Source organism: Neophocaena asiaeorientalis, unplaced genomic scaffold (assembly GCF_003031525.2).
Source record: "Neophocaena asiaeorientalis asiaeorientalis breed wild unplaced genomic scaffold, Neophocaena_asiaeorientalis_V1.1 scaffold134, whole genome shotgun sequence".
NCBI classification, from domain to species: Eukaryota; Metazoa; Chordata; class Mammalia; order Artiodactyla; family Phocoenidae; genus Neophocaena; species Neophocaena asiaeorientalis.
Window position 1 is genome coordinate 28,669,119 of NW_020185339.1, and position 20,912 is coordinate 28,690,030.

General features: G+C 56.0%; 1 protein-coding gene across 6 annotated transcripts in view; it reads left to right on the top strand.

The window, feature by feature from the left end:
* The window catches only part of FMNL3 (formin like 3), a 67,857-nt gene that overhangs the window by 33,864 nt on the left and 13,081 nt on the right, over positions 1-20,912 (top strand). The window contains exons 3-27 of one of the 6 annotated variants that reach the window (XM_024736737.1): positions 1,154-1,234; positions 1,549-1,625; positions 4,791-4,874; positions 7,636-7,788; positions 8,991-9,099; positions 9,280-9,356; positions 9,709-9,802; positions 10,894-10,968; positions 11,548-11,658; positions 11,958-12,107; positions 12,528-12,629; positions 13,618-13,897; positions 14,354-14,422; positions 14,512-14,636; positions 14,836-15,038; positions 16,043-16,277; positions 16,416-16,484; positions 16,613-16,693; positions 16,798-16,927; positions 17,575-17,735; positions 18,053-18,154; positions 18,530-18,622; positions 18,913-19,036; positions 19,171-19,287; positions 19,982-20,908. In XM_024736737.1, coding sequence (XP_024592505.1) covers positions 1,154-1,234; positions 1,549-1,625; positions 4,791-4,874; positions 7,636-7,788; positions 8,991-9,099; positions 9,280-9,356; positions 9,709-9,802; positions 10,894-10,968; positions 11,548-11,658; positions 11,958-12,107; positions 12,528-12,629; positions 13,618-13,897; positions 14,354-14,422; positions 14,512-14,636; positions 14,836-15,038; positions 16,043-16,277; positions 16,416-16,484; positions 16,613-16,693; positions 16,798-16,927; positions 17,575-17,735; positions 18,053-18,154; positions 18,530-18,622; positions 18,913-19,036; positions 19,171-19,262 — 2,877 coding nt within the window. In that variant the 3' untranslated portion in view covers positions 19,263-19,287; positions 19,982-20,908. Of the gene's footprint in view, positions 1-1,153; positions 1,235-1,548; positions 1,626-4,790; positions 4,875-7,635; positions 7,789-8,990; positions 9,100-9,279; positions 9,357-9,708; positions 9,803-10,893; positions 10,969-11,547; positions 11,659-11,957; positions 12,108-12,527; positions 12,630-13,617; positions 13,898-14,353; positions 14,423-14,511; positions 14,637-14,835; positions 15,039-16,042; positions 16,278-16,415; positions 16,485-16,612; positions 16,694-16,797; positions 16,928-17,574; positions 17,736-18,052; positions 18,155-18,529; positions 18,623-18,912; positions 19,037-19,170; positions 19,288-19,981; positions 20,909-20,912 lie in introns of those variants that run through there. The other 5 variants (XM_024736739.1, XM_024736740.1, XM_024736738.1 and 2 more) reach the window with 5 other exon arrangements.

Sequence of the window (20,912 nt, forward strand, 5' to 3'; positions counted from 1 at the left end):
TATATATATATATATATTTAATCCTCACAGAAACCCTCTGAGGAAGGCACTGTTACATTTTATAGGAGCAGAACCTGAGGCTCAGTAACTTGCCTTTCGCTGGTAGGTGATAGAGCCAGGGCTCAGGCTGCCAACTCCATCTGTGCTAACTATTGTGCTCCTCTGCTTCCCAAGTCATGCTGCTTGACCTAAGGTAGAATCATGCTTCAGAGAACCTAGTCCAGGTCGCTTCTTATCCAGGGAAGGCCAATTTCCTTGAATTCTGCATTAAGCGGAGTTGAGCACCTACCTGGGGTTTGGAGAACAGTAGCCCTTTGGTACTGAGTTTCTTTAATTGATAATCTCTCAGTCTTTTCTAGGTCACATAATGTCAGCTCTTTCTTAAACCTTTCCTTTTTTTCTTTCATTTGTTTTTAGGTTCTGTTTCCTAACATTATACATTCTCCTGGACCCTCTCCAGCCCCTAACTCTTCAGATATCTCCGTTGTGGAGGCCCTTACAGGACCAGAATGCTTAAGAGTTTTCCCTTGGGTCAGATGAGGGGGTTGGGCCACAATGGGGAGCCTGTGCCCTGTGTGGAAGGGGACGGAGCAGTGATCTTGCTGAAAGCAGCCTGCAGCATTTGGGGTTGCTTGGATTGTGGGGGCCTGGGACCTGGGCAAGGAGCAGAAAGTGTGTTTGCACTCCTAAGCTGTGTTATCACAGCAAAACCAGTCCAGTCCCAAGTCTGGGCTCAGGGCTCAGAAAGTTGGCTTCTACAAAGGCCTAGCTCCCCTCCCCTTCGCCTTCCTAACCACTGTCCATTAGCTGGCTAGGAAGTGAACAACATTTCCCAATCATGTCTTTATTTTGGGTGCTGTTTAGAGCTATGTAATCCCCGCATCTTCTTAGCAAGCAGCAGGCTCTTAAAATAATTTTTAATGTAGAAAAATATTTGAGGCTCAGGGAGTACTAATTGAAGGAGGAGAAGATGGCAACAGATGAGAAGTAGCTGAGGATAAGTCAAGAAGGGGAACCTATGGTTTGGGTGATGTTAAGGGCCAGGTGATAACTTCAGGAGTCCCCTCACATCAAACACTGTGAGTGCCCTCCTTCCTCAGCACTCCCCTCAGAACCTTGGGTGTCTGTGTACACACACATGTTTCCCTTACAGGAACGATTCCAGGTGAAGAATCCTCCCCACACTTACATCCAGAAACTCCAGAGCTTCTTGGACCCCAGCGTAACTCGGAAGGTGAAGTGCGAGGCAGGGAGTCCCCGTTTTGCTGCCCTTTACTGTCCTGTGGGGCAAACCGTTTGACTTGGGTTGGGACTGCTTCTGAGCAATGGGAGTTGGGTTTCTGTGTTCTGAAGCCATGGCCCTGGAGTGGCTGGCTAGTAACAGAGGGAAAGACTATAACTGCCTTCTTGTATGCCTTCCCTTTCCTTTTCTACCCTTTTTTTTTTTTTTTTTTCCCCTTTTTTTTTTTTTTTTTCCTACCCCTTTTGCTTGTATTGTAAAGTTGGCTTGGGGACCTCCATCAGTGACAGAAAATTCCATGTTTACAGAAGTTCAGGAGAAGAGTGCAGGAGTCAACCAAAGTACTGAGAGAGCTGGAGATCTCACTTCGTACCAACCACATTGGGTGAGTCCGATGTGACCATCAGAGCCTTTTCACCTGGCCTCTTAGGACCTGGTTTCATCTCCCTGCCACGGGGCAGATTTGCTCTTGAATGGCTTTTATTTCCCCAGAGAGCTTCAGACGGTTCCTTTTCTGGCTTTTCTCCCCCTCAGCTCTGCCAGCTGCTGACTGGATGCTGCTGGCAAGCTTGGGGCCTCTCCTGGGGTCCTCAGCCTGTGGCTTTGAGTGGAAGACATTCCCACAGCAGCTGAGACTGGAGTCTGCCTGTGGCCTGGGGCTGGGCCAAGGGAGGCCCAGAGAAGGCTGGGGATGGAGGAGTGTGTTACACTGGGTAGCTGAGACCTACCTAGTTCATGGACTGTTTGGTGCCCAGAAGATTATTTGCTTGATTATAAGACAATTTTAGTTCATGAGCAGAAGCAGCTTCCTGAAGTACCAGGAAAGATCTAAGGCAGTGGGGGCCAGGAGCTGAACATCTTCCGTATTCACTGACCAGGGTACTGCCAACCCATTGACGGGGCCCCTAGAAACTACATGCGTCTTTTTTGCCAGAGAAGTGGGGAACCAGGACCTGCTGAACAGACAGAGGGCTAATGCGTGAGATACAGTGAAAGACGGCTGTGGTCTCAGTTTTATAAAACCGTAACCAGCCAGAGTAAATATAGTGAAAGTGAGAGAGAGAGAGAGGGGGAGAGAGACAGAGAGAGAGAGAGAGAGAGAGAGTATGTGTGTGTGTGTGTGTGTGTGTGTGTGTGTGTGTGTACACACAAAGGACAGTGAGGGACACCTGATGGAGAACTGCAGGCAGGGCTACAGGCCTGACCGAGGGGCCTGGCATGAACATTGAGAGCTTACACAAGTGAGAAGTCGAGCCTGGGTTCGGGGTGGAGGTTTCTGGGCAGGTTCCAGCCCCAGGGTCCTGGGCTTCCTGAGAGCAGGGGTAGAAAGAGCCAAATGACATCATATGCCTTCCCCTCCTGTCCGCTCCCCAGGCTGAGGCTGCCTGGGGTTCTTATGGAGGCTACCTGTATGCAGCCAGCTGCCTCAGCAACAGTGGTAGGGGAAATGGCACAGGAAAGAACAGGAAAGGGACAGTTCCTGGCCTCAGTAGCTGTGCTTGATGGCCAGAGTTGGCTTTCACACCTCTTCTGTGAACCAGACATTGAGAACTGACCTGCTTGGAAATGTGTAACTAGCCTTCACCTTTATTTGGTGACGCTCCCAGCAGGAAAAACTGCAGAGCCTCAGCAGCTACCCCATGTGAGAGAGCAAGAGTGACGCAGATGGCAGCTCCAGATGCCATCTCCCACCCTGCCTTGCTCCACAGGGCCTTTACCCCTCCCTGCTCCCTTCTCTCTCAGGCCCTCCTGTCTTCCTTATTAAGTCCTGCTACGTGAGGATGGGGGTCTGCTTTTCTCAGGAGAGGGCCACAGAGCAGTGCGGGGCAGTCCCCTCTGCCTGCTCCTTCTACCTGGCGCCATCCCCCCTGGCCATTGGCCAGGAGCTGGGGCCAGAGCAGCATGGTTCCCAGGCCCGGGCCTCTTGGCGGTTGGCACAAAAGCTAGAGGTCTGGACCTGGTCCTTGGTTCCCAGGAGCAGCTTAGTGTCTGGCATTTTAGGAGCTCCTGTCATCCGGACTGTGGCTTCTCTGGGAGAGTTATGTGGGAGGGCCCGGATCCGTCCCGAATTTTGGGGCAGGAAGAGTTTGTCAGGCTGTCAGGCTGGGGTGTGGGTGCTTCAGGGCAGTAGGAGCCCAGGGCAAGGTAGGGAGAGGAGGATCTTGCTTCGGCAGCAGCCCGATCAGCCCCAGGCCTGCAAAGATGGGAACTCGGGCCTGGAGTGGGCGGGCTGGGAAGTAGGATTCCAGAGCCTCTCCTGCTCCTCCTCTCCCTGGTTTGTATTGGTTTGCGGCCTTGCCTAAGTGCCCTTTAACCTCTCCTCAAAGTGTCAAGATCCCGAAAATAGCAGTGTAGACTCAGACAGGAAATGAGAAGGGGGTGGGGAGCTGGAGCGCAGACAGACAGGAAACGGGAGGCCTGTCGGCCCCCAGAGAGGAAGCTAACTTCAGGCAGCTCCGGTGTCAGTCAGCCGCAGCCAGAGCCTGCTGCCAGATCTTAGCCAGGCCTGGTGCTCTGGCCCGGCCTCTCTCTGTAGCCCGGGGTGTGGCCATCAAACATGGCGCTGGTGTTCCAGCTGTGGGGGAGAAGCGGCCTTGCAGGGCTGTTTGGCGCAGCTGACCTAGAAGGACACCTGGACGCTCGGAGGGAATAGAGCACAGGAGCGTCAGGGTTCATCCTGAGAGTTTTATGTCTCTCTGGGTCCTGTATGTCTATAGGACAGGAATGAGCCTGTCCTGTAACAGGCCTGGGACTCGCTCCTGACTTTCCTTCCAGGGATGTCTGAGTTCAAAAGGCCTGAAGGCAGAAGGGTGAACATGCCCCGGTCCAGTGTCTTTAGGGTGCCTAGTTGTCTTCCCTGCTGCCTCCCTGGTTCACCCTCTTAGTGGCCAGAGCCATTCTGGGGTTACTTGAGTTCCTGACTGTCCCCGCATCCTTTTCCTATTCTGCCAGACTCACCCTGACAAAACACTGAAGTCCCATGTATCCCTCTGCTCACTACTTCCCAAAATACCTTTCCTTGAACTTGGTGGAGAGCCTTTTGGCCCAGTATGCCTCTGTTCCGGACTCTCTTTGACGCTCCCTGCCTGTCTTTTAACTGAGACTTCGGTCAAGTCGGGGACCTGCTGGCTTCTGTCAGGAACAGCTCTGCACGAGGGCTACAGTAAATGCTCTGTCTAACCCTCAATTCCTCCCAGGAACGTGGCATCAGGACGGTGCGCCCAGCCACGTGCTAGACACCAGAGACCTAGAAAGTGATTGAGTGGGGCCCTGGCCCTTGAGGAGGGGGCTCCTGAAAGCTGGTTTGGCTAACATGGTGTTGGAAGGCCTGTATCTTTCCTTATCCCTGGCTCTGCCGCCTAGGGGCGGTCCAGGCCGGTGACGTGACCATGGCTGGGTCTGCCACAGGCTTTGATCTTCAGAATTCTCCCAGCCTGGTGTTGAGTTCCAGAGGATCCAGGAGGGGGTGTCGTTTTGTCAGAGACACCTTTTCCTCCTCCCCCTCAATCCACTTTAGCAGACCCCTCCACTGTGTTTCCTTTATCTGCAGCTGGGTGCGGGAGTTTCTGAATGATGAAAACAAAGGCCTGGACGTGCTGGTGGATTACCTGTCATTTGCCCAATGTTCCGTCATGTGAGTACCACCTGGGACGAGGGTTGGGGAACGGTGAGGAAGGACATGGTCCCATTCTGCTTTGACGAGGAAGGGTGAGCTTGCAGTAGTGAAGATGGGAATGGGAACCCCAGGCAGGAGGGGAGGGCCCGGGCAGCAGCGTCGGGGTGGACAGGTGGCCAAGGGGCTGTCTGAGATCAGTGAAGAATGCCAGGTGGCTGGAGTAGAAGGTGCATTTTGGGGAGCAGGAGGAGAGATGTGGAAAGGGAGCTCAGAATCGAGCCCAAAGGATCCAGACTCCATGTTGGGAGCCTCCAAGGAAATGTCCTGGCTTCTGGGAGGGAGGCCCTGTGGGATTCGTTTGCTTTGGGAGAGCTCAGTCTTCAAGAAGCAACTTTGGGTCTCCAGTTGTGAGAGGGTTACTCCAGGTCACCCCAGGAGCCGTGAGCATGACCTTTGACGCAGACTGAAAGTGAAGCATTCAGGAGCCTTTTGCAAGCAGGTGGGGGGTTTGGAGGCAGCTGGAAGTGAATTAGCGCAGAGGAGAAGGCAGTGTGGGGTAGTGGAAGGAACGAGGGCTTTCGAGTTAAGACAAAGCCCAAAGCCGGGTGTGGGTCTCTTCTGTCCTTTACTGTCTGCGTGACCTCAGGCAAGTTTGCTGAGGGCCTCTTATGTAAGAGGAGATCCATATTCCAGGGTTGCCATAAGGATTAGATGATAACGTGTGTAAAGCAGTTGAAGTATTTGGAACATAATCTATACTGTGGTGGCTGCTTTTTATTTGTTAGTTGTTATTATTTAAGGTGTTGTCCCCTACCAGAATTACCTAAATATATGGAAAGAGGGATTACATTGATTGTTCATGGCATGGCCAGCACATTCAGACTCAGACCCAAGACTTATGTTGGCCCTCGGGTGACTGATCACCCCGGTTTGCCCGTGACTTTCCCGAGTGTTTGCGCTGAAAGTCCCGCATCCTGGGGAACTCCTCAGTTCTGGGACTCAGCCCCAGCCTCGACTTCCACTTTCGTTGCTACTGTCCTTGCCCCTGGGCTGTTCTCCTTCCTCAGCAGGTTTTCACCCTCATCTCCTTAGGGTTTCAAACTAATGCCTCTCCTAGGTTCGGCCTTTGTCATTTTTTGCAGGTCATCGCCTGTTAAAACCAAGAGTGGCCCACTCCCCATTCCCGTCCCTACAGAAGCCAAGCCTCATGATCCTCCTGTCCCTTAAAAGAAACTCACTCTTTTTATAGAAAGAAATGAAAAACATTTGCTGAAGCGACTTTTTTTAAAATTCAGAGCTTTTATAGAAAAAGATGTAGATTATTTTTCCAAATAAGCATATCTTGCTTCAAAAGCAAACAAATTCCAGCTGCTTGAGACCAAAATACACTGGAACCTCAGTATTGTAGTGTCCACAGCGGTACCTTTGACCGTGTTTTTAAAAGAAAGACTCGGAGCAGGTGAGGTAAGAGTGTGTGTTTTGGGAACGGTTGAGGGGAAAAGAGCGAAGCCAAATAGAGTTTGAGTGAAGGCACTTATTTGTAAACTGCACATCCCAGCCCTGGGGAAGACTATTATTCACGGAGGGAAACCACTGGCAAGTGGCTTCCCTGTCCGGGAGGCTCCTCTGATGTCTGCTTGAGAGCCCCGTTAAGCATCTGATGGTCAGGATCCTGAAGTCTGCTCCTGCTTCCTTGGGAACACTCAGGCGTCTGCAGACACCGCTTCCTATTTCAGAGAGCCTCGGCCTCTGTGCCTTTGACCCTGGGGCTGTGCGTGTCTGAGCAGAAGGCTCCTTGGGGGAAGAGCCTGTAGGACATGCTTGCTCAGTCCTGGGTGACCTACTGGGGGAAGAGGACAGGAAAGAGGAGTGGGGCTTGTTTCTCAGAGGGGGTAGATCCCGATATGGGGATATGTAAAGGAGAAGGCCTTGTGGGTTTGTGATCTTGAGCTGTCCTCCTTGCCCTGGCTACGCTCCCAAACTGCTGGTGGTGGGAGATGTCTGGTCCCAGAAGCAGGAAGTGACGTAGAAACCAGCCCAACTCCTGTGGGGACTAAGGACCCTGGTTCACACCCTTGACCTGTGATTTCTTCCCCGAGGGAAGCTGAAGCCTAAGGAGCCTCTAAACCAGAAAAACCTAGAAGCCTCAAGTAGAACCGTGGAAAGAAAACCCGGTCATTAAAACCCAGTGCTAGGATGAGACCATGGTGCTTTTCCTGAACACAGAGGCCTGTCCCACTCTGGGTTTCTCGGGACCCCCATTCCCTTCCACTCAGACCTGGCCTCGTGAGCCTAGTCCAGAGCCACCTGGGCCCCACCCTCAGGGCACTGAGAGGCCCCTTTGGGGGCTGCCATTTGCCCCCTAGTAATCCCTTCAGTTGGCCTGTTCCCCACCACTGCTCTGCAGGGCAGATTCTCCGAGGGGAGCGGCAGCTTCTCTGAGATGTCCCCTCTATGGCTGGGAGTGCAGAAAGTCTGCCAGCTCCCCGCGTCCCTTCGGGCCCATGGGGAGGTGACTCCTGGAGGCCAGTGGGGGGCAGCGGCTGGCCTCGGTCAGCACCCGCATCTCCTCAGATCCCCCTCCTGGTTGCTGCCGGTGACTACTCTGCCCTCCTCGGCCCTCCTGACCAGGGTTGGGTCTCTGCTGCCCAATTCCGCTTTCTCTTCTGCTGCCCTTGCTTCTTGTTGCCCTAGACATCTAAAGGGTGGGGGTGGGCTCGCCAGGCGGCTTGGCACTGAATTTCTCCTGTGTGTGCGCTTGTGTCCTTTCCTGCTCCAGGTTTGACTTTGAGGCTCTGGAGAGTGGTGACGATGGTGCATTTGACAAGCTCCGGTCCTGGAGCAGGTCCATCGAGGACCTGCAGCCACCCAGCGCCCTGTCAGCCCCCTTCACCAACAGCCTCGCTCGCTCTGCGCGCCAGTCTGTGCTCCGGTATGTGTGCTCTCGCTCTGCCCGCCTGCCTCCCACCCTCGTCCCCGTCCAGGTCTTGGGTGACAGCGGTGAGGGCTCATGCGCCTTCCTTCACTCTTGCTTCCAGGCTCAGCTCTCTTGCCCTCTGCCTGCCAGTCTGTCTCTGGTCTGTCCTCTCTGTCTCCTTGACTCTGCCCAGCGATCTGTCCTGGGTAAGTACGTCACCCTCGGCTGTGCCCGCCCCATCTGGGCTTCCAGCCCTCCCCTCTCCTCTCCCCGTCTCTGGGGGCCCCTCTGTTCATCATTCTCACTCTGCCGTTCCTCCAGGCCTCTGGGCAGGGCTGGTCCTCACCCAGCTCCTTAGTCTTCACCAGCTGGTCCAGCACCTGCCCTCATGTCTGTTTCCCTCTGCTCTGCACGCAGCCCCATCAGCTGCCCGGAGACCAGCTCCCACCCAACCTGCTGCGCTCACCTTCCCTTCACTTCTTCCTTTAGGCCTTTTTTTTCCCTCCAAGGCTGCAGCGTGTTCATTTGTCTGTAGTATCTGAAGAGCCATCCTGCCCGGAGGCAGGTGGACGGACCGGATGATTTCTGAGAGCCCCTCCTACAGAGGGAGGCTTTCCTTTGGGTCCTATGGCCCTTTCCATGGCCTCTGTCTCTCAGCCATGCTTTTCTCCCAGTCTTCTTTGGGTTTTGCCCATTCTAGTCATGCACGAGCAGATACCACTTGTGTTTCCTGTTTTTTCCATGAAACATCACTAGGGGCAAAGTCAGATATAGTCCCTAGCCCTTCTATAGCCTTTGGGGTCTGCTCTGTCTTTTCTAGGACATAGATGTGGGATGGGAGCTAAGATGCCCCTGCCCCAGGGAATGTGTTGAAGATGCGGTGACTAGAAGGAAGAGGAAGGATGGCTCAAATGAATGTCTCCTGGACCCATCTTGAGGTCTAGGAAGGCCTACACACCTTGTGTTGTATTTTGGAGGACGTCTGGGCTTAGGATGGTTTGGGCACTGGTTGTAATGCTGGGATCCTGGATAGTTAACTGACAAAGACCTGTTCCAGGGAGGTGAAAACAGTGGAGTGCCCTGCCCCCTGCACCTGCGCCCCCTGCATCTCTCTGGGCTGCTGGTGCAAGGTCCTCCATCCCCCTTTTCTTCTGCTGCTGCTGTCTGGGTGATGGCAAGTGCTTCTAGACCCTTCACCAGCAGCCCCTCTCCCCCAGGTATAGCACTCTCCCTGGGCGCAGGGCGCTGAAGAACTCGCGCCTGGTGAGCCAGAAGGATGACGTCCACGTCTGCATCCTTTGTCTCAGAGCCATCATGAACTATCAGGTAAGGCGACAGCACTAGGCACGGGTGCCCTGCCTCATCTCCCATACCAGGAGAGCTAGGAAGGCACCAGCTTGTAAAAGACAAGTTTGCTGTTGGGCCTGCAGTCAGGGAGCTCCGGCCGGGACCTGTCTTCCCCACCGTCATGGTCTCCCCTCCTTCTGTCCTTTCCCCTTGCTACAGTATGGATTCAACCTGGTCATGTCCCACCCTCACGCTGTCAATGAGATTGCGCTCAGCCTCAACAACAAGAATCCAAGGTGAGTTCCTTCCCTCCCCTTTCCTCCCCGCTCTGCCCAGGACTCTGGAGAACTGGGCTGCACTTGTCCCTGCCGAGAAGTCCTGCCTGGCCTCGGGTCCTGCGGCTTAGGTCAGCGCCTTGGTTTGGCCCCTCACCTCTGCTGGAGGAGGAGTGTTCTGCTCTCCTCTGGCCTACACAGCTTAGGGAGGGAGAAAGCCTGCCTTCCCCTGCCTTCTTTCCCAAACCCACCCTCTCCCTCACCACCGAGGCTGTCTCTACTCTCTTGAAAGGACTCACCCGGTTGTGGAAGTGAGCTGTGTGGTGGCCAGGGTCAGGGGCTAGGGTGTTAATCTTCATTCTCCACCCCTTAGGACCAAAGCACTTGTCTTAGAGCTCCTGGCAGCCGTGTGTTTGGTACGGGGAGGTCACGAAATCATTCTTGCTGCCTTTGACAATTTCAAAGAGGTCAGTGTCCTATACCCATGTGTGTGCGTGCGTGCGTGCGTGCGTGCGTGTGTGTGTGTTTTTGGCGGGGAGGAGGTGTGAGCCAGGTAGGTAAGCGCCCTTTCCTGTGGTCTCACACATCCTAGGGATTTTAACAGCCTAGTGCTTTTAGCTAGGTAGTCTGCCCCCTGCTTTTTTAAACCAAAACCAAAACTTCATTCTTACTAGATCTTGTGCCGGGAAAGCTCCTGATTGGCCAGCGAAGGATGCCCTCACTTGAGGGCTATAGTCCAGCAGTTCTAACCTGCTGTGCAGCAGAATACCTGAAGAGCGTGTGTTAAATGCACAGACCCCTGGGAGGCCTGGCCATCTGTGCTTTAACAGGCTCCCCAGGTCGCTCTGAGGCAGTGAACCCACTGGTAGAACCCGAGGGAGTTATATTTGTAGTGGGAGGAGAAGGCAAGCAGGGATCCTCCTGGGGTGTTGGCTGTCGTTGGTGAGGGGAGAGGGAGCTCCTACTTGGAATTCCCCAGACTTGGCCTGGCTTTGAAACCCCCATCTGCTTGAACATAGGATTCCTCGGCATACAGCTGCAGCTGCTGGTCCCACCTCTTCCTCCTTTTTGGACCTCTTCCCTAGCATCCATTGTTCAAGCCAGGAAATGACTTTTCCTCCTTGAAGCCAGAGGCTCAGAGGAGTCTCTGGACCCCTCTCAGCACAGAGGCTTTCCTGCACCCAGGCCTCTCTCCTGCGTCCCCACTAGGACTTCAGCCTTCTGCCTCAGCCATGGCCTCCAACCTTCCTCCACCCTCCCTCTTTCCTTCAATAGCTCGGCAACACCAGACCCCTGTGTTTCTTCTTGGCCTACACTCAGAGGCACCCAGAGCCCAGACTAAGGGCACACGCTTTACTGAGCTCCCTCAGGGACCCAGAGCAGATGCCAGGTCCCAGGCTTTCTTCTGTCATGTCCCAAGTGACCCGTTACATAGAAAGAATTGTGGTTACACTTGGTCTGTACCAGTCCCTTTGCTGGATGTTCCTGGGAACCAGGACTCAGGGGCTTGGGTTCTGCATGGGACAGATCCTGTTACTGAGAAAGTTTGCTTGTTCAGGTATGCAAGGAGTTGCACCGCTTTGAGAAGCTCATGGAGTATTTCCGGAATGAGGACAGCAACATCGACTTCATGGTGAGGAGCTGGTCCTGGGTCAGGTGCATGCCCAGCAGGGCCGTCCACTCCTTGAGAACGGGGCTGGGCCGACAGCGTACTCTGACGTTCTGTGTAGGGCCCAGAGTGGTTCTCTACTCAGTAAACGCTCCTCATCCACTCACTCACTCACCCCAGAAAGCTTTTAGAAACTCCAGGACAATTTCTGTCTTGGGTCTGCCTCCTTTCCCGCTTTGTGTGGCCGTACTGTCCCTGATTTGGACCCTTTCTGAGCTGCTTTCCTCTTCCCCAGCTTCTCCTCTAGCTTCACTTCCCCCCAGTCTAGGGTATACAGCTAGTAGGGTTGTCTCAAGGAATACCTGCTGGTGTGCAAAGGAAATCCGCCAAATCTTCATTTACACCTATTTCTCATGTAATTTACTTGTCTTCGTAAAATGAATATTAAGTTTGATGTTTTTTAAGTTAAAATTCTCTTATTGCTCCCTGAAAGACTTACCTTTTTTACTCCTTTTGATTGTCCACCTGATGGTGCTGGCTCTAACAGCCGCCTCCCCTCCATGTCTCCGCTCTCTCTGACCCTCTGGGCTGCTCCTTCCCCAGGTGGCCTGCATGCAGTTTATCAACATCGTGGTGCACTCGGTGGAGGACATGAACTTCCGGGTCCACCTGCAGTATGAGTTTACAAAGCTGGGGCTGGAGGAGTTCCTGCAGGTGAGCTGGGCTGGAGTCCTCACGGGATGAGGCGCTTCGGGGAAGAGGACCAGCTTAGCTGTATCACGAGGAGTTTTTCTTTTACAAGAGCCTAGTCACGGATGCTCCTGGCACCCTGCCTGTCTTCTGTGACCTGGGACTCTGGCCTTTGTGCAGAGGGCTCCTCAGTCAGTCAGCTCCACAGGGCGAGAATCTGACATGGCTACAGTAGGAGCTCCCTGGGTCCTAGGCTCTAGGAAGGGGTCATGGAGGCTGATGAGGAGGCTCCCCCAACTACTACTCTCTCTGCTTTCCCCCAGAAGTCCAGGCACACAGAGAGCGAGAAGCTGCAGGTGCAGATCCAGGCATACCTGGACAACGTGTTTGATGTGGGGGGTTTGCTGGAGGATGCCGAGACCAAGAATGTGGCCCTGGAGAAGGTGGAAGAGCTGGAGGAGCATGTGTCCCATGTAGGTGGTCCTCCTTTGCTGCCAGAACCACTGTTGAGGGTGGGGAGAGAGTGGGGACGTCTGAGCCCCAGGAATCCTGAGCTGACCTGCTTACCTCCCGATCGAGCCTCAGGGAAGCCTCAGAATCCACTGGGGCTCTCTAGCGCATGCTCTGGCTGAGACACTAGTTCATCCGCGGTGGAACACACGTTGACCTCAGGACTGGGTGTGAGGTGGCCTCAGGCTCGAGAGAGGCAGATGTGGCCATTTGTCTTGCACTATTTCATGTGGTCTCAGACCCTGGGCTCACAGGAGTGACATAGGGAAGCCACTGGGCCAAGCTGCCTTTGGGGCCCTGGGTGGAGGGGTCGGGCCTGGGTAGACTGTGCTGAGTGCCCAGACTTCAGGGCCATCCCCAAACCTGCCCTTTTCATCCTGCAGCTCACAGAGAAGCTTCTGGACCTAGAGAATGAGAACATGATGCGTGTGGCAGAGCTAGAGAAGCAGCTGCTGCAGCGGGAGAAGGAACTCGAGAGCATCAAGGTACCAGGTTACGTGGGGAAGGGAGCCCCTGACTGGTACTGGGTGCTGGGGCCTGGGGATCTTGCTTTTCGTTCCATGTCAGTCATGTCAAGTCCTCGAGAATCCAGATATTAATTCACCCCTGAGGCACTCAAATGAGGGTGGGCTGATGATTTCACCCCATGTTTTAGCTGGAGAGGGAAGCTGGAGCCAGAGTGGGCCAGGCACACAGGGGGGTGGGAGCAGGTGGGGCACCTCTGGAGCCCCTGTCTCCTCCTGCCAGCCCACCCCCCTTGCTTCTCCCTCACCCGCACCTCCACGTGCTTCCCCAGCCCAGCGTAATGAACAGGCTCAGAATAGCCCAGGTACTTGGGGCTGTTTATTAGGATATCTCCCAGGTATTCCAAATTGGAGAGCAGGGCCTCCTCACATTTCAGTGTCTTCTCTGTCCCTCACCTAACTTTTTGTTAGTTATAAAATCATGCCCCAACCCATCTCTTCTTCCACAGGAATACAATTATGCTGGCTCCGTTGAGCTCAGTACATGTGTGCCAAGCCCCTGCTAAGAGTCTGAAGTGCTGAATTGGGAGTATGGAGGGTACAGAGGTGGCTAAGGCAGGGTCTTGTCTGTAGGGGGCTTCCAATTGAGCGACTGTACAAACCAAATGAAATGAGAGCAGGACTGAGGCACAGAGGGCTGAGAGCTGCCATAGCAGGCTGCTGGTGGGTTAAGGAGAGTTTCACAAGGGCAGCCTTCTACCTGGGCCTTGAGGGACCAGTGAGACTGGGCTGGAGCAGTGAGGAAGGACACTGCAGGGCGCCAGCCAAGCAGGCTTGCTCTTCCGCCCCCCTCTTTTGTTCTGCTGCATTCCAGTTTTCCCTGGGTTTCTGCCGCTCTCTGCCTCTGAGTACCCTCCTGGAGACCCTTGGGTAGGAAGTCTCACTCCCAGGAGCATCGCCTGCTGCGCCTTCAGGTGCTCTTTTCTTAATGGTGCTGTCTGCCCAATAGGAGACTTACGAGAACACGAGCCACCAGGTACACACCCTGCGGCGGCTCATTAAAGAGAAGGAGGAGGCCTTCCAGCGCCGATGCCACTTGGAGCCCACTGCCCGGGACCTAGAGTCAGTGGGCAGCGAGGCCCTGGCCCGGGTAGGCCCTGAGGAACTGAATGAGGGCATGCCCCCCTCCGACCTGGACCTCCTGGCTCCGGCCCCGCCCCCCGAGGAGGCCCTACCTCTGCCTCCGCCGCCGGCTCCTCCCTTGCCCCCTCCACCTCCCCCGTTACCAGGTAAGCAGGACCCTTACCTGGTAAAAGGCAAGAGGTGCAGCCTTTTTGTGGGGCCAGACCAAAAGCCCACAGTCAGCAGCATCTCCACAGGGAGAAACTGGGGATGTGGCTGGAAGGATGTAAAGTCAGGTGGGAGAGGCTGAGGGAGGGTTAGAGTCCGAGGGAGGCTCAGATTACTAGGGAAGGGATGTCTATGAGCAGATGTGGATCTGTCTTAAGGAGCGTAAAGATGCCGCTCCTGATTCCTCTGAAGACATCCAAGGAGAGGGCTTAGACCAAAGCAGGAGAGAGTGGGTCAGAGACAGCACGACCTGCCCCGTCAGTTAGGACCCCTGGGAGCCACTTGGGCAGGGAGTTCATGCAGCCTCCTTCCCTGATAGTCTTTAAGGACAGGTAGGGTGGACAGAGGGGAGTCTCTTGGCCCCTGGGTCACTGTGCTATTTCTTCTTTTCCCAGACAAGTGTCCCCCAGCCCCACCTCTCCCCGGCACTGCTCCCTCTGTGGTGTTGACAGTAGGCCTGTCAGGTGAGTGTCCCGAGCGCTCTGGGCAGGGCTAGTGGGACCGAGGGAGTGTGTCCTTGGCTCCTGCCTCACTGATCCTCCTTCCAAATTAGCCATTCGCATTAAGAAACCTATCAAGACCAAGTTCCGGCTGCCCGTCTTCAACTGGACAGCACTGAAACCCAACCAGATCAGCGGCACTGTCTTTAGCGAACTTGATGATGAGAAGATCTTGGAGGTAGCAGGGCCTGGGGCCCTCAGGGCTGGGGTTGGGAGCTGGGGACCAGGTTGCCCTTTAAGGTAGATCTCTTGGCTTTGGAAGAGCCCTCAGACTCAGCCCTCCATGTACCAGAGCTGAGCTGATGCTGGTGTGCTGCCAGCAGGTCCTCTTGTAGGATGAGGCCACAGCATTTTCCCTTCTCATCAACTCCTGCCAGGACCTGGATCTGGACAAGTTTGAAGAACTGTTCAAGACAAAAGCCCAGGGCCCTGCCCTCGACCTCATCTGCTCCAAGAACAAGACAGCACAAAAGGCTGCCAGCAAGGTGACCCTGCTGGAAGCCAATCGTGCCAAGAACCTGGCCATCACCCTCCGCAAGGCTGGCCGCTCAGCTGAGGAGATCTGCAGGGCCATCCACACGTGAGGCTCCCACTGACCTTGCCCTGGTCCCCAGCTAGTTGGTAACCCACCTAGGATCTCCACCTAGGATCCTAGCCTTCCCTGGATTCCAGGGCATTGACAGAACTCCCTCAGTCATCCAGTGGCTTGGCCAGAATTTACTGCATCTGTGCTGTGTGCCAGGCACTGTGTGAGGTGCTGGGGAGTCAGCCCGGACCTTCATTCAAGGAGCTCCTAGCCCAGGGCTTCCCTGGTGGCGCAGTGGTTGAGAGTCTGCCTGCCGATGCAGGGGACACGGGTTCGTGCCCCGGTCCGGGAAGATGCCGCAGAGCAGCTGGGCCCGTGAGCCATGGCCGCTGAGCCTGCGCGTCCGGAGCCTGTGCTCCGCAACGGGAGAGGCCGCAACAGTGAGAAGCCCGCGTACCGCAAAAAAAAAAAAAAAAAAAAAGGAGCTCCCAGTCTAATGGGAACAGTCCAGTAACACTGGGTGACAACACCAAGGTGGTGGAGGTACAGGCACCTTTGGGAGAACAGGGAGGGCTAGGTAGCTGAGCTTGGTGATCAGGGAAGGCTTCCTGGAGGAGGTGATGTCTCACTTGCGACCTGAAGGATGTATATGAACTCCAGGTCAGGGCCTGGAGGGAGAGGCATGGTGCCCTGAGTACTGAAAATTGACTCTGGCTTTAGTGTAAGGAGGGGAGTAGGAGAGACAGAGGAGAGAGGCGAGCAGAAGTCTTGCAGGCTGGGCCTCCTAAGCCACGTCCAGGTGTTAAGACTTCTCCCTAGTTGCAGAGGGAAGACATTGAAGGGTTCTTAAACAGGGCATGGAATGTGACCCTAGGATTGCTACTGGTGCTGAGTAACACGAGCCCTGGAGTTACTGGAGGTGAGACAGTGAGTGCTCTGCCTCTGGCTGTGTGCCGCTCAAGACCCCACCCTCCGTCCTTGGAGGAGCTGGAAAATGAAGAGATGACAGATAATGTGGGCCAAGGCAAGACCTGAGGTGGTCCCTCCCTCCTACACAGGTTTGACCTCCAGACACTGCCCGTGGACTTCGTGGAGTGCCTGATGCGCTTCCTGCCCACAGAGGCTGAGGTGAAGCTGCTGCGGCAGTACGAGCGGGAGCGGCAGCCCCTGGAGGAGCTGGCGGCCGAGGACCGCTTCATGCTGCTCTTCAGCAAGGTGGAGCGGCTGACCCAGCGCATGGCTGGCATGGCCTTCCTGGGCAACTTCCAGGACAACCTGCAGATGCTCACGCCGGTACGGCCCCCACCTGTATCATGGTTGTCTGCGGCTGCCCCTCCGCCCTTTACCTGCTAGTCCCCTCCCCTGCCAGCCCCTCCCTGACTTTGCCGCATCCCGGCAGGGGTTCACTCAGCCATTCATCTTGCCTTCCAGCAACTCAACGCCATCATTGCAGCCTCTGCCTCCGTCAAGTCCTCACAGAAGCTGAAGCAGATGTTGGAGGTGGGGAGAGGTTGGGGATGGAGGTGCCGGGGCTTCCCAGGTCCTGGATGGGGGCCTGGCGCTATACAGAGAGGAGGAAGGAGCCCTCGGGTCTTGCCCTGAGTTCCTCCCGGGCCTCCTTTGGACAGATCATACTTGCCCTGGGGAACTACATGAACAGCAGCAAGCGGGGAGCTGTGTATGGCTTCAAGCTCCAGAGCCTGGATCTGGTAAGATGGTGGGGACAGCAAGTGGCCAGGAAGCTGGATGGGGCAGCGGCTGTGGCGCCAGGGTGTTCAGCCCTCTTGCACTGACCCCTGTCCCCCTCTCCCAGCTGCTGGACACCAAGTCCACTGACAGGAAGATGACACTGCTGCATTTCATCGCCCTGACGGTAAAGGAGAAATACCCAGACCTGGCTAACTTCTGGCATGAGCTGCACTTTGTGGAGAAAGCTGCAGCAGGTGAGGGGAGCCTGGCCCAGCAAGCCTGCCTCGTGTCCAGCTCAGGACAATCCCTGGAAGCTATGAGGAGGGGGAGCGCTTGGGTGCCTTTCTTTCTTGCTTTTGTTTTCTTTTTTCTGACCACTTCAAAGTTTTCCGCTGGGGCCATGGGCAGGGGCCACCCCAGAGGGAGCCTTCCTACAGGCACCAGGCCCCACCCAGCCCTTTCCACTTGGGTGCTGTGGGAGCTGGGAGGGAAAGGCAGCGGTGGCTCTTCACTGCCAATTCCCCCAAGCTGGCCCCGGAGCCTGTGTCTCTGTGATGTATGTGAAGTGCTTAGAAAACCCACAAAGCCCCCCACAGACATAGGGTGGCTGTTATTTTTGCCCGCCTCGTGAAACTGGGGCAGGCCTGGGGCAGCTCTGTTTTGGAGCCCAGCAGTCCGCGGCTCACCTTCCCTTGCTACCTTCGGGGTCATGGGCCCACGGCCTCTTTTCCTTTTCCTTGCCCCTGTGAGAGCTTGGCTAGCTTGGTTCGCCCCTCTCCATCCACGCTGGTAGCTCTGGAAGGGGGGCGTGAGGAACCGAGTGAGCCCATGCTGAGCGGGAGGGCTGGAGCTTGCTGTAGTCCTGGGCTGTAGTCCTCAGCCCAGGCTCTGGTGACAACAGTGTCCCTGGAGAACGTGCTGCTAGACGTGAAGGAGCTGGGCCGGGGCATGGAGCTGATTCGGCGGGAGTGCAGCATACATGACAACAGCGTCCTGCGCAACTTCCTTAGCACCAACGAAGGCAAACTGGACAAGCTCCAGCGTGATGCCAAGACAGCCGAGGTGAGCACAGGGTGGAGGCGGGTGGGAGAGGCTGGGGCCAAGGTGCCGTGAGCCTCTGGCGGGCTTAGTTCTGGTTCTTGGGTCAAAGAACTTTTGTCAAGCAGCTGGCTGGCTGAGCATTGGGGGAGAGGGGGCGCTGGGGATGGCAGGCAGCTGCCTCTGGAGACGCACTCTAGGGGGCTTGGCGAGCCCCTAGTTCTTTGCCCTCCCACAGGGGCTGTGGGGGGCTGCGGCTTCCTGTGGGCCTCCTGCCCCTGCTGGGAGCCGGGCTTCTCCTTCCCCGCCAGGCTGACCCCTTCTGCCCACCCCCTCCCCAGGAGGCCTACAATGCTGTTGTGCGCTACTTCGGTGAGAGTCCCAAGACCACGCCTCCTTCTGTATTCTTCCCAGTATTTGTCCGATTCATTCGTTCTTACAAGGTGAGCAGAAGAGAGGCTTTTAAAGAGGAGTCTGGCTGAGAGAAAACTGGTAGGGGGAGAGAGGGCTGGGCTTCAAGCTTGGGCCTTTTCCGTCTCCTCCTCTGACTCCTGCGAGGGAGCAATGGAAGCTGGCCACAGGCCTCTTAGCTGTGAACTGGTGGGCAGGGTGGGGGCCCAGGCCCTTCCTGTCATTGTTTGGGGCAGGAAGTGCCCCTCCAGAGAGTGGCCACCTGGGGTTGCTGGTCCCACTGACACCCACTCTCCACCCTCAGTGTCAGCCCCTCCCCTCACAGCTCACAGCCCCTGTGACACACACACACACACACACACACACACACACACACACACACACACCCCATCTTTCATGGTTCTTAGGAAGCAGAACAAGAGAATGAAGCCCGCAAGAAGCAGGAGGAGGTAATGCGGGAGAAGCAGCTGGCTCAGGAAGCCAAGAAACTGGATGCCAAGGTGGGTGGGACCAAGAACTGGGGCCTGGAAAACACGGCAAAGGATTAGGAGGGGGTGGAGCAGAGAGCTGGAGAGGAGATGGAGAACTGGAGCCCACAGACCACCCAGAGGGCCTGATGATGGAGTCCAGAGGGATGGAGAGGGGGGCTATGGGAGGGGATTCCTAGGCAATGATGGGGGCTGGGCTGGCGAGCACAATCAAGGGCATCCTCAGACTGCATCTTGGGGCAGGAACCAGCCCCGTGGTACGTTAGCGGTGACTCCCTATCTCTTCAAATGCTCGGCTCTAGACCCCGTCCCAGCGGAACAAGTGGCAACAGCAGGAGCTAATTGCAGAGCTGAGGCGGCGCCAGGCCAAGGAGCACCGGCCTGTTTACGAGGGGAAGGATGGTACCATTGAGGACATCATCACAGGTGGGGCCCTTTTCCGTCCCTGGTTCCTGGCCACTGGGCCCAGCTCCCAAACCCCAACCGTAGCCCTTTGGGCCCTCCTCCTCCGACCCCACCCCCATGGGGCCTGACCACCGTGTCTCTCTCCTGGGCCACAGTGCTGAAGAGTGTCCCTTTCACGGCCCGTACTGCCAAGCGGGGCTCACGCTTCTTCTGCGATGCAGCCCATCATGATGAGTCAAACTGTTAGCCCCCAAGGCTGGGGCCCTTGACAGGTACTGGGCACCACAGCTGCCCTCTCTGCATGCCCACCTCCCAGGACTCCTGCTGGGTCCCACAGGCGCCTCCTCTCCTGCATGACTTGGAACCATCCTCTGGCAGCCCCGTGGTGATGGGGACACATGCTCCTTCCCTTGCATGCCCCATGCTCTGAGAAGCATGGCTTATCCCCTGCATGTGCCCTCAGGGAAGTGGTTATCTCTCCCACTAATGCTGTCTGGCTTCTACTAAGACCTAAGGGGTAGGGAGTTGCCAAAACAGGCAGGACCAGGCGCGCGCCACCGCTGATCACTGAGGCTGAGAGTCTCTGGTCCTGGGCCCAGGTATCATTTGTCCTTGTCTCCTGTAAGAGCTCTGGCGGTGGCTTCTGCCCAGGGGCATCAGATGACCCTTGACCTCTGTTTCCTGATATCTAATCTGCCTGGGGTCTCTTCCCAGCTCCTAGATCTTGCTGAGTCTACCTTGTTTCTGTCACTCCCCAGTGGCCTCTAGTACCCCCACCTGTTCTTCTGAATGTGCAGAGCCCGCCCCAGAAATCTCCCTGACCATCCCCTCCAGTCTCTCTTTAATCTTCTCCCTCATCGACCTCACGGCTGGCTCCTGGCTGGCCCTGCCTGTGCGGCTGGGCCCTCAGAAGGTGGGCCTGGCCCAGCCTCCCTGCCTGTTCACAGGCCTCTGTTTCCCCTACAGGCCTCTACCACCAGCCCCTTGTCGTTCGCCACCAAGCCAGGAGCGCCGCACCACCTGCTGGCCCCCCTCGGGCTCCAGGCCCCCACTGAGACCTTCTTGGAGGCAGAAGCACTTCAACCCTGAGTCCTTCAAGTCCAGCCAGTGGACCTGAAGCCCTGGAATTGGCCAAGGGCCCAGCAGAGGGCTATGCTGCTCTCAACCCAGCGTCCATCCTAGCTCTCAAAGCTGCATCTTGCCTGCCGCCACTGTGGGCACTAGGTCTTTCAGGGCCTGGCACTTCCCTGGTGCCTCCAGTACTGCACTTTGCTCCCAAGGTCTTCAACATCATTTCCTCAAGGGTCAGCTCAGGGCTGGAGAAGACCACTTCCAGCTTTAGGCTATGAATGGGCACCTAGGCCCACCACCACTAGAGCCAGAGGGATGAGAGGAGAAAGCAATTTTTTCCTTCTTTTTTCCCCCTTACTTTTTGCAACCCAATGGTCAGCTGCGATCTAGAAGTGTCCAAGCTTAGGGAGCCCTGGGGCGGGGCCCTGCCAGTCTTCAGATCGTCTTTTACCAGGAGCAAGGCCCTCCTAAGCCTGGGCAGTGTGCCCTAGTGATAAGGGGAGAGGAGAGATGCCATGCTCCCTGCCCTTGGCCCTTTGCGTTCTAGGCTGACGATCCTTGCCGAGGTGGGCAGAGGACTAGTCTTCTCTGCCTAGAGAAAGGGTGTGCCAAGAACGTCCTCACCTTCTTCCCCCAGTTAGGTTTTGTTGGCAGGGGCGGGGTCGTGTCGGTCTTAGCTATTTTCTCCGTCCCCTGCCGGTTTCTTCTCGGCCCCTGGGAGGGAATACAGGGGCCCACTCCTTTTTGTACATGTACCACTTCCTTCTCTCTTGTACATAAACTCCAGACTTTCCTTCTCTCAACAAAGGGTTGAAATACCAGGCCT